Consider the following 15,610-nt stretch of genomic DNA (forward strand, 5'->3'; position numbering starts at 1 on the left):
GACTCTATTTGTAACAAAACTGACCTGTTAAGTATGATCTCTTCTGTATGAGTTAAGTAAGACTAATTTTATTTCTACCACTGCAGAGAAACATGGGCTCATCAGAATGAAAGTAGCTTAAGAAATCTGGCTCATATTCAAACCACCTGGGAATATATTCTGCACTTTAAAATGCAATAATATATAAAGCTATATAGCATACATGACGACTTCAATTATTCCACTAAAAAGTAGTATCTGAAATAAAATCTAATAACCTGGTTCAATTTACCTCATCTCTGAGCAACAATAAACATTAAAAACAAACAAGCAGGAAGTAGATGTGGCTCAAGCGGTTGAGTACCTCTTCCCACATGGGAGGTTCTAGGTTCAGTTCCCAATGCCTCCTAAAAATAAACAATAAGCCAACAAACAAACAAACAAAAAACAACTCAAGAGAGTCAATCTGGCTCAGTGGTTGAGTACTACCTTTCCACATACAAGGTCCCAGGTTTAATTCCCAGCCCTGCTACTTCAAAAAAACATACAAAGAAACAAAAACAAACAAAAGCAAACAGGGTAACCTAACAGGATTTTTTTAAACTTATGAACTTATTCAACTGAATAAGTTGAATAATTGATTAAAGATATAAAAACTTACATTGTTTTACTGTCAGGTTAACAAATAGCTGTGGCTGACAAAACAAACAAACTTATATGAAATTAATAATCAATGTTTTGTCACAGCCATATACCATATAGGCCAGTGCTTTTCAAATACTGGGGAACTTTTAAAACTACCAGCCACTCTTGTATGGTATGCATGATTGTTAACTCGCAACGTCTCAAATAAAACAAAAAAGCCCATAAAAAAACTACCAGTCACCAATTTATCCCACACTTAGTACATCAATCTCCCCACGTGATTCTAATAAACATACATATAGCCAGAATTGAGTTAAGAGTCATGAAATACCCTCCCCAGTTGTGACAATCAAACTATGTCTCCTGGGAAGCAGATGTGGCTCAAGCAGTTGGACACCCACCTACCACATGGGTTCCCAGGTTCAGTTCCCAGTGCCTCCTAAAGAAGACGAGCAAGACAGTGAGCTGTCACAACAAGATGACACAATGAGATGACACAACGAGGAGATAAATGAGGAAACACAATGAGACACAAAACAAGCAGGGAGCAGGTGTGGCTCAAGCCATTGGGCACCTCACATGGGAGGTCCTGGGTTTGGTTCCCAGGGCCTCTTAAAAAAAAGAAGAGCAGACATAGCACACAACAAACAGATGCACAGTATAGACAGTGAGCACAAAACAAAGGTGGGGGAAGAAATAAAATCAATCTTAAAAAAAAAAAAAAGGTCAACTGACATTGCAAGGGTGGGAGAGGGGGGTTAAATTGTCCCAGTTGAACACCAATGATTTAGTGTACAGCAATTGGCATTTTAAAAAATATATAAAGTAGAATGACCAGAATTGACCAAATTAGAACAGAAAATATCAGCGTGCATCATACCGTACAAGTATATATTGCTTCAGGAAACCTGTTTTCACTCTATTTTGTGTGAACTAGAATATAAAATGCCTTTCTTATTGGGAATCAGAGTCAGTAACATCAAAAGTCACTACAAGAAGTCAATCTTTGTCCTATTGTTTATAACAAAGGGCAAAACCATAAAGACATGGAAATTATGTGGAGAAATTTAAGACTTAGAAACCCTAATATACAACCAGAAGTAATAGAAGGAAAAAAATGGAGATGTAAAAATTAAAATGGAAGGGTAATAATTAAATAATGAAATTTGCAGGAATTAAAAGAAGACTGGATTTAGAGCTCATTGCATTACTAGTAGGATTATTAAAAAAAAAAAAAAGGGAAACGGACTTGGCCCAGTGGTTAGGACGTCCGTCTACCACATGGGAGGTCCGTGGTTCAAACCCCGGGCCTCCTGCGTAGGGGAGCCCTACGCGCAAGGAGTGCGCCCCATAAGGAGAACCGCCCAGCGCGAAATAAAGTACAGCCTGCCCAGGAATGGCGCCACCCACACTTCCCGTGCAGCTGACGACAACGGAAGCAGACAAAGAAACAAGACGCAGCAAATAGACACAGAGAACAGACAACCGGGGGAGGGGGGGGGGAATTAAATAAATAAATAAATCTTAAAAGAAAAAAAAAAAAGACATGATCCAGCGAAAATCCTAATTCTCAGGACAAGGAAAAAAAAATTTACTAACTTTCATACAGAAAGAACTAGTTCCTTACAAGTAAAGTCTAACATCAAACTTCCCATCTATAATCTTATAAAATAGAGAACAATATCTATAAACCATTGAAAGGAAAATGTCTGTGAATTAAGATACTTACAGCAACCAAAACATGTGTAAAGGCAAAATGAAGACATTTTTTTTAATTGATTTTGTAATAATATTACATTAAAAATATATATGTAAGGTCCCATTCAACCCCACCCCCCCACCCCACCTCTCCCCCCCCCCAACAACACTCGTTCCCATCATCATGACACATCCATTGGATTTGGTAAGTACATCTTTGGGCACCACTGCACCTCATAGTCAATGGTCCACATCATGGCCCGTACTCTCCTCTATTCCATCCAGTGTGCCCTGTGAGGATTTACAATGTCCGGTGATTGCCTCTGAAGCACCATCCAGGGCAGCTCCATGTCCCAAAGACGCCTCCACCTCTCATCTCTTTCTGCCTTTCCCCATACCCATCAGCCACCATGTCCACTTTTCCCAATCCAATGCCACCTCTTCTATGTGGACATCGGATTGGTTGTGTCCATTGCACCTCTATGTCAAGAGGAGGCTCAGATTCCACATGGATGTTGGATGCAATCCTCCCACTTTCAGTTGTAATCACTCTAGGCTCCATGGTGTGGTGGTTGTCCTTCTTCAACTCCATCTTAGCTGAGTGTAGTAAGTCCAATAAATCATATTGTAGGTGCTGGAGTCTGTTGAGGCTCAGGACCTGGCTATCACATTGTCAGTCCAGAGATTCAAATCCCCTAAATATATCTTAAACCCCAACATTAACTGCACCTCCAGCACATTAGCATGAAAGTCTTATGAAGGAAGATCCCATCTGAGTCCAGATTCATCACACATAAACACCAGTTCCAAAAAGGGGCCATCTGACCTGGTAGTTAACCCCATCGGCCATGACCATAATTCCCGTGGGTCTCTTTAGCCCTCGAAGGAACCAATATCTGGGGGTTGTATCTGCTTTATCTGTCTCTCTGACTCTGCTCAGTTGTGCATGAGGGCAATCCTTCTGCCAGCCTCCAGACTCTTTTTTAGAAACTCGTAGCCATATAAACTCATTTCTCTTTTCCATTTCCCCCTTACTTTAGGTCAAACAGCATTTTAAAGTCATGTTATTTTATGTAGACAGGGATATTCTGCTGATCCACGTTGAACCTTCCGTATAAGGTCATTTTCCAGTTGCATCATCAGTTGGTAGTTGATAGTGGTCCCTCGGTGCCAGGGAGGCTCATCCCCGGGTGTCATGTCCCACGCTGGGGAGAAGGCATTGCATTTACATGCTGAGTTTGGCTTCGAGACTGGCCACATTTGAGTAACATGAAGGCTGACAGGAGGAAATTCCCAGGCACAATGTTGCTCTAGGCCTTGTTCTTATTTTAGGCTTATCAGCTCACAAGCACAGTCATTAGCATCAGGGGCTCACTGTTGAACCCTCACTCCCACCCGGTCCCCACCGCTGTACCTGGGAGACTGTCGCTGCTCCCCTAGGGACCACAACAGAGCACCACTGGCCAGGAACCCAGTACCCCCCCTGCTGTGGTTTTTAATTGTTGCCACTATGAGTATATCCAAACATTACCATGCACCCTGGACATATGTTCTGTACAGCTCCCTGTCAGCCATATATCACCTGTTATTGGTATCCCATACCAGTATCCCTCCATTGCCATTGTTGAAACACTCTGTGATCCAGAACTCCCCGAAATTTGAAGCCCAATATAATGTCATGGTCCCTTACTAGGGAATGGCATATAGCGATGGATTTAAAGGTTAGATAAAGAACTTGGATAAAGTTAGATAAAGAACTTAGATAAAGAATGTTGACTTGAAAAAATTCTACATCCTTTTTTTTTTCCCCCCCCCTAATTATTCAGCTTCTCTTCACAGGAGTCCTAGACCACAGCAATGCATATATATAATATACAGCACTCCCATACATCCACCACAAAACCTTTTTCCTTCCACAGCGATACTCTTACACCCTATTCACATCATATTTACTTAACATGATGTACAGAGTCTGAGACATTAGCTTTCTAACAAGGTGACATCTGTGCTTACATTATGGTGCATACTTCAGGATACACAGTTCTTTACATTCTTAGTTATCCTATGTTTTACATTATGGTTGACATTATCAGTCTGTCATCTCCTATATGTTATGGTGTAATATTACATGTTTTATAACCATCCTTGTGTACTCTCAAGAAACTCCTCTCTTACCCCCCATTTACCTTGGTTCCACACATTTAACGTCCTTTTCCCTTCCACCTTGGTGCCCACAGTGACAGCCAACCTCCGTTTCCTGAGGAGCCACTTCCAGAGATAGATGGAATAGTGTTCAGGGCCTAACTTGCTCAACTGCCCCAATGCCCTGGGAGCCACCCTTTCTCTCGAGGGATACAGTTCCCTCTATTTGGTGGCATTAGTCCTCCCCAGGATGTGGGTCCACCCCCACTCTCACTACTTGGGTTTCTACCCCATGGTGACACCCACTCTGGCAGAATGAGCATTTAGACATTCCCCAGGAGCCCGTCCTGCATCAGACCCTCCCCTCCAAGCATTCTAAACAGGTAACCCTCTTTATTATATTTTGATATGATTTTCTCGGCATTTTACTCTCCACCAACACCTGACCCTCTCCTGTGTTCATATGCTACCCCTCCCTCCCCCCACTTTTGGGCAATGTTACCCATCCGTCCCTCCCCAGCCACCCTCAAACCCATAAAGCCCCAACCAAAGGCAACCTCTTGCCCCCCTTTTATCTCTTCTTTGTGTTCATACTTAACACTATCTCATCTTAAATTCCACCCCTGCAGACATCGGCTCATATCCTTCCTCCACCCTCTGATTTCCTGTAAGCCTATCGTTCAGTCTCTTGCTATCTAAGGCAGCTTGTTTATTTCATATCATTGAGGTCATGTAGTATTTGTCCTTCAATGTCTGGGTTGCTTCACTCAACATAAGGTTCTCAAGATTCATCCATGTTATCACATGTGTTTGTAGTGTGTTTGTTCTTACAGCCGAGTAGTATTCCATTGTGTGTATATACCACATTTTATTGATCCACTCATCTGTTGATGGGCATTTGGGTTGATTCCAACTTTTGGCAATAGTGAACAATGCTGCTATGAACATTGGTGTACATATATCTGTTTGTGTCCTTGTTTTCAGTTCTGCTGGGTATATACCCAGCAGTGGTATTGCTGGGTCATATGGCAAATCTATGGCTAGTTTTTTGAGAAACCGCCATACTGTCCTCCAGAACGGTTGGATCCTAAAATGAAGACATTTTTGAGCGTGCAAGGATTTGGAAGCATATCAACGAAGTATGATGAAAATAATGGAGGATGGCCTCTAATCAAATGACAATTATATCAAACAGATTTTAAGATAAAAGAAGACAAAGAGAAAATAAACTTGTTGAGGAAAGAATCTTAAAATGTAAACAGATGATGGCTGGAATTTGCAATAACTTTAATAAGGATTTTTTAATCAAAAGAGATATATTTTCGGGGAAACCCTAACAATAGCTTGGAACTCAATGTTTTAAACTAGTATTACTGACACTGGTTAAGTGGAGAAAAGGGGGTGGGAATGGAGAGTGATAAAGTTTACAGGTCTCAACATAACCTTGCCCCTGGCTATCTCCTCTCCTACCACCCTTCATCCTTCCGTTCTTCTAACACAGGCATTCTTAACTTTTTTTGTTCCATGGACCCCTCCAGTCAGGTGAAAACCAGACCCCTTCTTAGAATGTAGGGACAGATAGTTTTATGACATTTAACTAGCACCAGGTCTAACAACTACCATAATTTCGAAGTATGGATGAGCATAAGCAATTTTTCAAGATATACAACTATAATGTGATATGAAATGACTACCACTGTAATTTATTGCATACATCACAAGTGAAGGAAATGCTAGATTTCAGAAGTCAGAGACAATAAAGATAATAAGTTGATTTTTTTCAATTTGAGCTCACAGACCCCCCTGAAATCTTTCCATGGGCCCCTGGTTAAGAACCCCTGCTCTAACACATCAGATCTGTTTCTGCCTAGAGCCTTTGCACATGCAGTTTGGTCAACCTGGAAATCTCTTCCCTCCACTCTTTTAACACAACTAGCTCCTTTATCAACCATCAGATCTCAGCCTAAATATCACCTCTTTAGAGAATCTCTTCCTGAATGCCCTATTGAAAGTTGCTTCTCCCAAACATGTAACCATGTTTTAATACTTCTTAGAACTTATTTTAATCTGAAATTCATATTTGTCTGCCTCTCCCACCAGAATGTAAGAAGCAAGTATGAGAGGAAGGGATGCCTACCATGTTTGCCATTGTATGCCCTGCACCTCAAATAATGACTGGTACCTTGTAGGCATTTTATAAGAAATTGTTAAATAATTGAGTGAGCAAACAAATGAGTGAAATGAATGTATTGAAAGAAAATAAGGAAGAAAATAAGAGAGTAAGAATTTGATATTCGTTTAGATTGTTTCTTTAGTTATGGTGAACATATGACATTTCTGTAAATTCTGAAAGGGAATTTAATTTAAAGAATGAAACAGGCTGGGGGAAAAAGTCTTTGTGGAAAAGGAACAAAGGAAAAGCTATATTCCTATTATTTTTGCATTTAATGCTTTTCTGCTTCTTTTCTCTTGCCCAGGTGCTACATCAGAATATTACAATACTAACAATTTTCCCCTTCCTCAATTTTTATCTTATGTATCTCCTTGGCCTATACGCATGTCACTTCCATGCAGGATTGAAGTCCTGGGAGCATCATGGCATTCTTCACTAGTAGCACTTTGATGCTACTACTTTTCTCTGCCTTAGGAAAGTACCATTGCCAAGCCTTAGAATAAAACTTGAGAGATCAAGGTGTATGCACTCAGCAATCAGAACAAATATACACCCTGCCTCCACTGCTGAACAGAGGACAAACTCCAGCTAAAATTCACACCAGATCATATTCTCAGATCCTATTCTCTTATGACCTCCTCTCACCTAGATGTTCTCCCTAGATATTTCCTCCACCTCCCTAATTTCAATTACTAACCATATATCAATGATTCTTTTCATCAAAGCTAGACCACCATATTTTTATGAATCTCAAAAAAGAAGAAAATATTGCCAATTAAACTATAATACAATGCCTTAACAAGAGCTGTGTGCAAACTGGCCATATCAGCTTCTCATTGCTTTGAAATTTCTTTTATCTATCTCTACAGATGTGGCAATTCCTCTGAAGTCTTCAATTTCAATGTGTGGCATGTGATAGCAATCCTTTTACATGTAACAGAACTCATTTACTTAGGGCCATTTTCCTATTCTAGGTCTCATAAAGCACTTTTTTGTTTTGCAAGAAAATATGAAACTGTTATTCATTCCTCCAATCAATACATGTATTATCAACAATGCACGAAATGCAAATGATATAACAATATGAACATCCATGACTGGTGCCTGCAAAAATGGATTTTAGGGTGCCATTAATTATAAGACACAATGTTTTTAGAAATGAAGTCTTTTAAGTCATATATAGGTATATACAGGTGCTTACTGAACATCACCACTTGGATATCCCCAAGGCACCTCAAACCAACTATACCCAGAACTCAACTTACCTTCCTCCTTAAGTCTGACACCATACCTAATATCCCTTCTCAGTCAACACTGCCATCCAACAGTTTTCCAAAGGCAGAAACTCTAGAGTTAAGTGATTCTTCCTTCTACCTCTTATTCTTTTTGTTGGTTTGTAGCTATGTATCCCTCAAAAATAACCATGTTCTTAAACTAAATCCATTCCCGTGGGTGTGAACTCTTTTAAGTAAGACCTTCTGAAGAGGTCACTTCAGTTAAGGTGTGGCCAGATGAGTATCAGGATGGGTCTTAATCCTACTGCTGAAGGCCTTACAGGAAAGGTCACAGAGGGAGAAAACCACAGGAAGAAGCCAGAAGCTGAAAGTCAGCAAAACCTGAAAGAGAAAAAAAAAGCTAAGAGAGGCTGCCATGTGCATTGCCATGTTACAGAAAAGCCAATGACCAAAGACTATCAGCAGCCAGCCTCAGAACATCACAGTCTCTGAGAGAAAGTACTGCGTTGGTGATGCCTTGATTTTAGACTTCTCCTAGCCACAAAACTGTGAGCCAATACATTCCCATTGTTTAAACCAGTCCATTGTATGGTGTTTGTTTTGGTAGTGAATTTGGTAGCCAACAAGCCAAAACAGTTTATGGTTCCAGAAAGTGGGATGCTGCTATTGCAAATACCTAAAAATGTAAAAATGGCTTTGGAATTGGATAATGGGTAGAGGCTGGAAGAACCGTGAGATGCTTGAGAGAAAAAGCCTAGAATGCTTTAAAGACACAGTTAGTAGAAATATGGAGGTTAAATGTACTTCCATTTAGGCCTTAGAAGGAAATGATGAATGTGTTATTAGAAACTTGAGGAAAGGTGATCATTGTTTTAAAGTGGCAGAGAACTTGCAAAATTAAGTTCTGATGTTGGATGAAAGGCAGAACTTGAAAGCAGTGAACTTGGATTTTAGCTAAAGAGATTTCCAAGCTAAATGTTAAAGGTGCAGCCTGGCTTCTCCTAGCAGTTTATGGTAAAATTCAAGAGGAAAGGGGTCAGCTGAGAAGCGAACTTGTAGCACAAAGAAACCAGAAATTGATGGTGTATTAGCCAAAGGGGTACTGATGCAAGATACCAGAAATCTGTTGGCTTTTATAAAGAGTATTTATTTGGGGTGGAAACTTAGTTACAGGCCACAAAGCATAAATTACTTCCATCATCAAAGTGTATTGCCACATGCTGGGGCAAAACGGCTGCCAACGTCTGTTAAAGCTTCTTGGGTTCCTCCCTTCCCGGTGTTCCGTTTCTCTCCGGGCTCAGCTGCTGTGCTCGCTCCACAAGGCCAGCTGTAGACTATCAGATAAATGGCTCTGTCTCTCTTTCTGGGGCTTCTGCTGCGTTTAAGGAGCCATCTCTATTCCTCTGTGTTCTTCCCCCTGTGTGTTCACTTCCCAGGCTACAGCTCAAAACCTCCCAACTCTCTGTCCTTTGCCATGTCTTTCTCTTGTGAGTCCCCACCCACCAAGGGGCGGGGCTCAATGCCCTACTGACATGGCCCAATCAAAGTCCTAATCATAATTGTATCAATTAAAAGTGATATCACTAATAGACCAGTTTACACACATAATCCAATAAATATTTTTGGAACTCATAAACAATGCCAAACTGCTACAGATGGTTTGGAAAATTCCAAGCCTTACAGATAGTGTGCTCTGACACTAAGGGCCAGAAGTGGTTTTATCAAGACCTCCCTGAACTTGTGGAAAGCTAGTCCCTGAAGAACAGTGGCCCATAAGAGGTTTAACTGACATGGATCCAGTCAGCCATTTTAGTGGAAGTCAGGATTGGAAATGCAGTTAAGCAGGGAGGCTCTGAGGAAGATTCCATTGTCTAATGGCCTGGACCTCAGTGAACTATATGCAAAGCCATCAAGAGTTTTGCAGAATTTGCATGAGTGGAACCAATGCCAGCCTAGGCTGAAAGTGAAAGAGAAGGGATGAATTGAAGGAAGAATGATTTTAATGGCAGAACCATGGAAGCCAAGGTTTGGAACAAAGAAACCTCCTCATGCCAAGAGAGTGGGTCCACCCATGTGTGTAAAAAGGGCAGGTACACCTCTGCATTGGAAGGAGCAGGCAATATGCCATGGAATTTGAAGGTGTAGGGCTTTGCACCCCATTATTCAGGGAGAATGCTACCACCGCACTGCTCAGAGATGGTGGGGCCTGTGGTCCGGCATTTGTGGAGAGCCTGGCTGCCACAAAAATGCTCAGAGTATGAGTCCTGTGTCCCAGATTCATGGAGAGCATGACCGCCATCCCAATGCTTAGAAAGAGTGAAGCTGTCAGGGAAAGTATGGCCACTGCGCATATATTTGGGAGGGGTGGGGCTACTGCTCCATTAGGCTGGGAGAACAAAACATTTAGCACGGATGACTCTCAGACCTTGAAATCTAATGGAGTTTGCCCTGCTGAGTTTTGAAATGAAAATGTTTATACTATGCCTGCCCCTCTATTATATATTTGAAGCAGATAACGTATTTTCTAGGTTTCACAGGTCCACAGACAGGACAGACCAGCCCCATAATTTAGCATTGTTACCGAAATGAATTAAGGCTTTGGGATACTGTGATGGAATGAACGTTTTTTGCATATACAAAGAACATGTCTTTTTGGGGTCCAGCAGGCAGACTGTGGTGATCTGGAGCTATCTATCCTATAAAAACATGTTCTTAAACTTAATCCATTTCTGTGGATTAGATGATGTGAATTCATGATGTGACTACTTCAGTTAAGGTGTGGCCCTGATGAAACAGGACGAGTCCTTACACTATTACTGAAAGCCATATAGGGGAAGGTCACAGAGGGAGAGAGAGAAAGCCATAGGGAGCTGCTAGAAGCTGAAAGTCAACAGAATCCATAAGAGAAAGAAGTCAGGAGAGGCTGTCATGTGTACTGCCATGTGACAGAAAAACCAAGGACCAATGATCACCAATAAAATGCCAGTCTTCTGGGAGAAATCACCACCTTGATGACACCTTGATTTTGGATTTCTCCCAGCCTCCAAACCATAACCCAATAAATAACCACTGTTTAAATCAACCCATTGCATGATATTTATTTTGGTAGCTAGGAAACTAAAACACTGCCAAAATTGCCTAACTCATTTTGGTTTCTCTATTCTGCCAAAAATCTCTCTCAAATCTACGTCAAGTAACTTTCCTATCAAATCTTAGTTCAAGGTAACATCTTTCATGGTAAGACACAACTTTTGGTAAGAATTATAACATCTTACCAGTTAATTCTGTAAATGAAATAAACCTGATATTATCCACTTAGTAATGGAAAAGGCTTTTCTGATTCCGAATAAAATATGCATTCTTAAAAAAAACAAGTACCAAGTGGTAATGGCCAACACAATAGGAAGAAGGCACCAGCACACGATCGTATTTTACAAGAGAACTACTCAATTCTCTAACTTTAAAATATTCTACAAACATAAATGTTTGAATTAAACTGCAGTTCTGTAATATGTACCATACCACTATACTTTTACATGATCCTATGATAAGCCATTTCTAAAGGCAGTTATTTATATTCCTAATGTAAAGAGGTATGGAGGCTTAAATATATCAGGACGTTTTCTTAAACCATTCCATTAATAAAATTTCTATTCGTAAATTAAGATGAAAAGCTCTTTCAATATACATAACAGGGATTTACAAAGAACATAATGTTTTGTTCTAATTAACAGGATAAAGAAAGGAAATATCTTGATCAGAGTATTTAAATATACTACTTTTGATATCTAAGAAACTCCTAATGCAGTGTACTAGGAGGTGTTAAAAGAATTTTGTCCAGGAGGGTAAATCAATTTAGAAAACTTAATACTGATTACCTAGGGTAAAGGGACCAGAAATTATGACAGAAAAGGAGATGACCAAAACAATTAATTCCATCAGACTTCTTGGTAAAGAAATTTAAAAACTGAAGAATTATTTTTAAAAATATTTCAAAAATTGAAGTGAAGAGAAGGTAAGGGTAATTTTAAACAACATAATATTGTTAAACACATAAGTCATTTTAAATAACTAAATTAATCCATAAATCAAATAGCTACACCTAGAAAAATTCACTAGAATTTCTGAGTAAACTAGTTTTAAACATTTGAAAATATGTTTTTAAAATAGGTGACAAATTTACCAATGCCTAAACAAGATTTTGTTTTAAGCTCTTCCTCTGCTCACAGGATCTCTACAGGTGCCATCTATGAGATGGTGTGAGGAGTAACTGTTAAGCACAGATGTTCACACTACAGTAGAGATTAATCTATAAGAACCCTTAATGCACAGGTATAAATTAGAGTGGTTGAACTGTAGTTTTATCTTACACAGAAAATATTTAAATGGACCTGAATGATAGCTGGTGAAATATGAATCTGTGATTCAAGCACTCAAAAAATATCAGCACTAAGACAATATAAATGTGAAAGGTTTTTATAACTGCCTGATTTCTACAATATGCGCACCTAGAACAATTTGAAATTGAGAGCTTGTTTTCTGCTATTTTCCCAATCAACTATATTTAGGAGAAAAAAGTTATGAAATGCAAACTGGTCTCATAATTACTGACATACCAAATTAAAAGGAAGATGGTAAAGAAAATAAGGCTCATTTATTGACTAAGGAAATCCCCAAATACACATACCCGTTCTCATTTAAGGTAAAATGAGTAAGGTCAGGGAAGCAGCTGTGGCTCAATCAGTTGGGCTCCCAGCTACCATATGGGAGGCCCTGGGTTTGCATCCCAGGGCCTCCTTGTGCAGGCACGCTCACCCCACATGCTATGGAGCGCCACCAGCCTGGGTGCCACAGAGTGCTGCCTGGCCCGCAAGCGCTGCGGAGAGCTGACTCAGCAAGGTAATGCAACAAAGAAAAAGAGGCAAGCAAAACACAGAAGAGCATGCAGGGAATGGACACAGAAAGCAGACAACAAACAAGTTGCAAGGGGAGGAGTAAATAAAAAAATAAATACAGACACAGAAGAATGCACAGCAAATGGACACAGAGAGAAGACAGCATGCAAAAAAAAAAAAGCCACAAGGCGGGGATTAAAAAAAAAAAGAGTAAGATCAGTAGGAAAAGAAAACTTAAACCAGCAAGTGGACAAAGATCAGGCAGATTTCATAGTTCCCATGGAGATGAATACAGAGAAGCATTAAGTATGAATGATGCAGAGCCACTGGCCATCCAGATTACACTGACTACTACCAAGATATAAATAAACACACTTAAGGTTTATAAGGTAACTAGATTACTCCAAAATACCCTACTGAATAGCTACACAAATACCTCCTAATGGTTTCCCATTTTGAACTCCGATGAATTGGAGTCAGAGCATTTTTGGAGAGGAACCATATTAAAAATGGTATCTCTTTGTCCTAACCTAAATATATTGTAAAAGAAACACAATCTTTTTTTTATTAAAATGTGTACACTATTTATAGCTGTACATCATTTTACAGCTATTAGAATTGGGTTTGTTTTTATTAACTGAATAAATGAAAAAAAAATTTAATTTGCTTGCTTTCATAAGAATTCCTACTAACTTATTCCTCTATGTGGATACAAAAAATACTAAGTCCTAATGGGCAAAAACAATTACTAAGTTGAGGATTCACAAAACAAAAGAAGGGGAGAATTTGGTGTCACTATTAAAATACGAGAATATAAATTTCAATGAAGAAAGAATAATAAATCCATGAAAGGAGTTATGTGACTCTAAGATCTGAAGGGATTTTTTTCCTTAGAAATAGTTACTAGAGCTATTTTAAAACAGAAGATACCAATTAAAATGTAATAGAATAACATGTAAGGAAGCAGATGTGGCTCAACTGATAGAGTGTCTGCCTACCATACGGGAGGTCCAGGGTTCGATCCCCAGGGCCTCCTGACCCTTGTGGTGAGTTGGCCCATGCACAGAGCTGCCGCGCACCAGGAGTGCTGTGCCACACAGGGGCACCCCCACGTGGAGATGTCCCATGCACAAGGAGTGTGCCCTGCAAGGAGAGCTGCTCCACATGAAAAAAGCGCAGCCTGCCCAAAAGTGGTGCTGCACACACGGAGAGCTGACGCAGCAAGATGATGCAACAAAAAAAGAGACACAGTTTCCTGGTGCTGCTGAGGGTGCAAGTGGACACAGGGAGCAGACAACGGGGGTGGAGGAGGGGTGAATAAGTAAAATAAATCCTAAAAAAAAAAAGAATAACATGTAAATGTATAAAACAATAATTATTGCAATATTTATTTGCTTCAAAATAATACAAAAAGGGAAGAAGTGGGTGAAGGTCTCAGGTGAGACATTAGCAGTGAGTTGGTAACTTGAAATTTGTGCATGTTTTTGAAGTTTTCCATAAATACATGAATAAATTTTAAGTCATTCAATTCATATCTTGATGGTATGGTTTATGACCATGATTACCACAGTAATAATGTTCTATGTGTTTCAATAAAAATACTCTTCATATGTTAAGAGAACACAAGTGATCCAACAAGAGTAAACTAAGTGCTCTAATTGTTTTTACAAGAGTAATTAATACATGAAATTGTCCACAGACTTTCAGAGTTCTTCATGAGAACTCTAAGCATTTAAGAGATTGAAAACAGCTCTAAGTATTTAAGAGACAGCTGGTAGAGGAAATTTTAAGGCTGCATATTCACTTGTAAATTAACTAGCCTTTATCAGGACCAAGCAATTAAGCAACACATTTGAATTCAAGGAGTAACAATTTTTTAACAAACAATTAAGACAGAAGAGGTAAAAATGCTAAAAGCTACTCTCTTACCTTGACCAAGATGTGAAGGTTTTTGAGAAATTATGTGGCCACTGCTATCTAAAACATACTGGGTGCTAAAATTATCAGCTTCTGTCTTTGTTGTGATTAAAACCTGGAAATAAAAAAAAAATTCTAATCAAATCATGAATTCAGATATTGTAATGGGTACACTGTCATATTAGATCTACTTAAGGTTGAAACACATCTATTTAAGATTGAAAAAAATTCACTTTATAAATTCTTATGACCACTTCTCTTGTAATGTTCCTTACATTTACACTAATAAGTAATAGGGCAGCTCATATTTTTTAGGAAATTATTTTTATTAATTTACTTTAATTAAAACAATCATATACAAACTGGTATACCTGAAATGTTTTTTGTACTATATGTATTATATAACTTATGGCTCAAAGCAAATACTTCAATTACATTAAGGAAGATTGCTATAGTTAAAAACTAGACTATTTCCATAAATTTGTTGGTAAAATGAATAATACTTTTATAAAGTGATCATTCCTCCCCTTTTATATTCTGTTTAAAGCTGTACATCTATATTTCAAGTTTTGGTTTAAAAATTTAAAAATTATGCACACACTTGTTTATGGACAATTTTTTCTCAAACCCAAACTTTCAACTTAATGTTTAAATGTAAATATTTATTAACTTAACAAGCTTTAGCATAAAAACATGTTAAGTATAAGTCAAGAAAGGATTTCACTCAACATGAAAATATTTCCTAAAATGTTACAGTCATAGAAATATAAATTTGAGAATATCTGCCCTCTTTTGAGCCATACACACCCTTACCTTTATGTTTATTTTACCCATCTGGTGAAATTAGTAGGAGGGTAAACCAATGGTAAATAGTGTCAGAAAATACCATAGATGGCAGGTAGGGATGCTGGCAAGAAAAGCAGAGT

At 38.9% G+C, this 15,610-nt stretch overlaps 1 protein-coding gene across 1 annotated transcript in view; it reads right to left on the reverse strand.

The window, feature by feature from the left end:
• Positions 1-15,610, reverse strand: part of PMS1 (PMS1 homolog 1, mismatch repair system component) — a 98,912-nt gene that overhangs the window by 62,125 nt on the left and 21,177 nt on the right. The window contains exon 4 of the mRNA XM_004452543.4: positions 14,697-14,799. Within this exon, the coding sequence (XP_004452600.1) occupies positions 14,697-14,799 (103 nt within the window). The remainder of the gene's footprint in view (positions 1-14,696; positions 14,800-15,610) is intronic.

The sequence above is a fragment of the Dasypus novemcinctus genome, chromosome 7 (assembly GCF_030445035.2).
Source record: "Dasypus novemcinctus isolate mDasNov1 chromosome 7, mDasNov1.1.hap2, whole genome shotgun sequence".
In the NCBI taxonomy this organism is placed as follows: domain Eukaryota; kingdom Metazoa; phylum Chordata; class Mammalia; order Cingulata; family Dasypodidae; genus Dasypus; species Dasypus novemcinctus.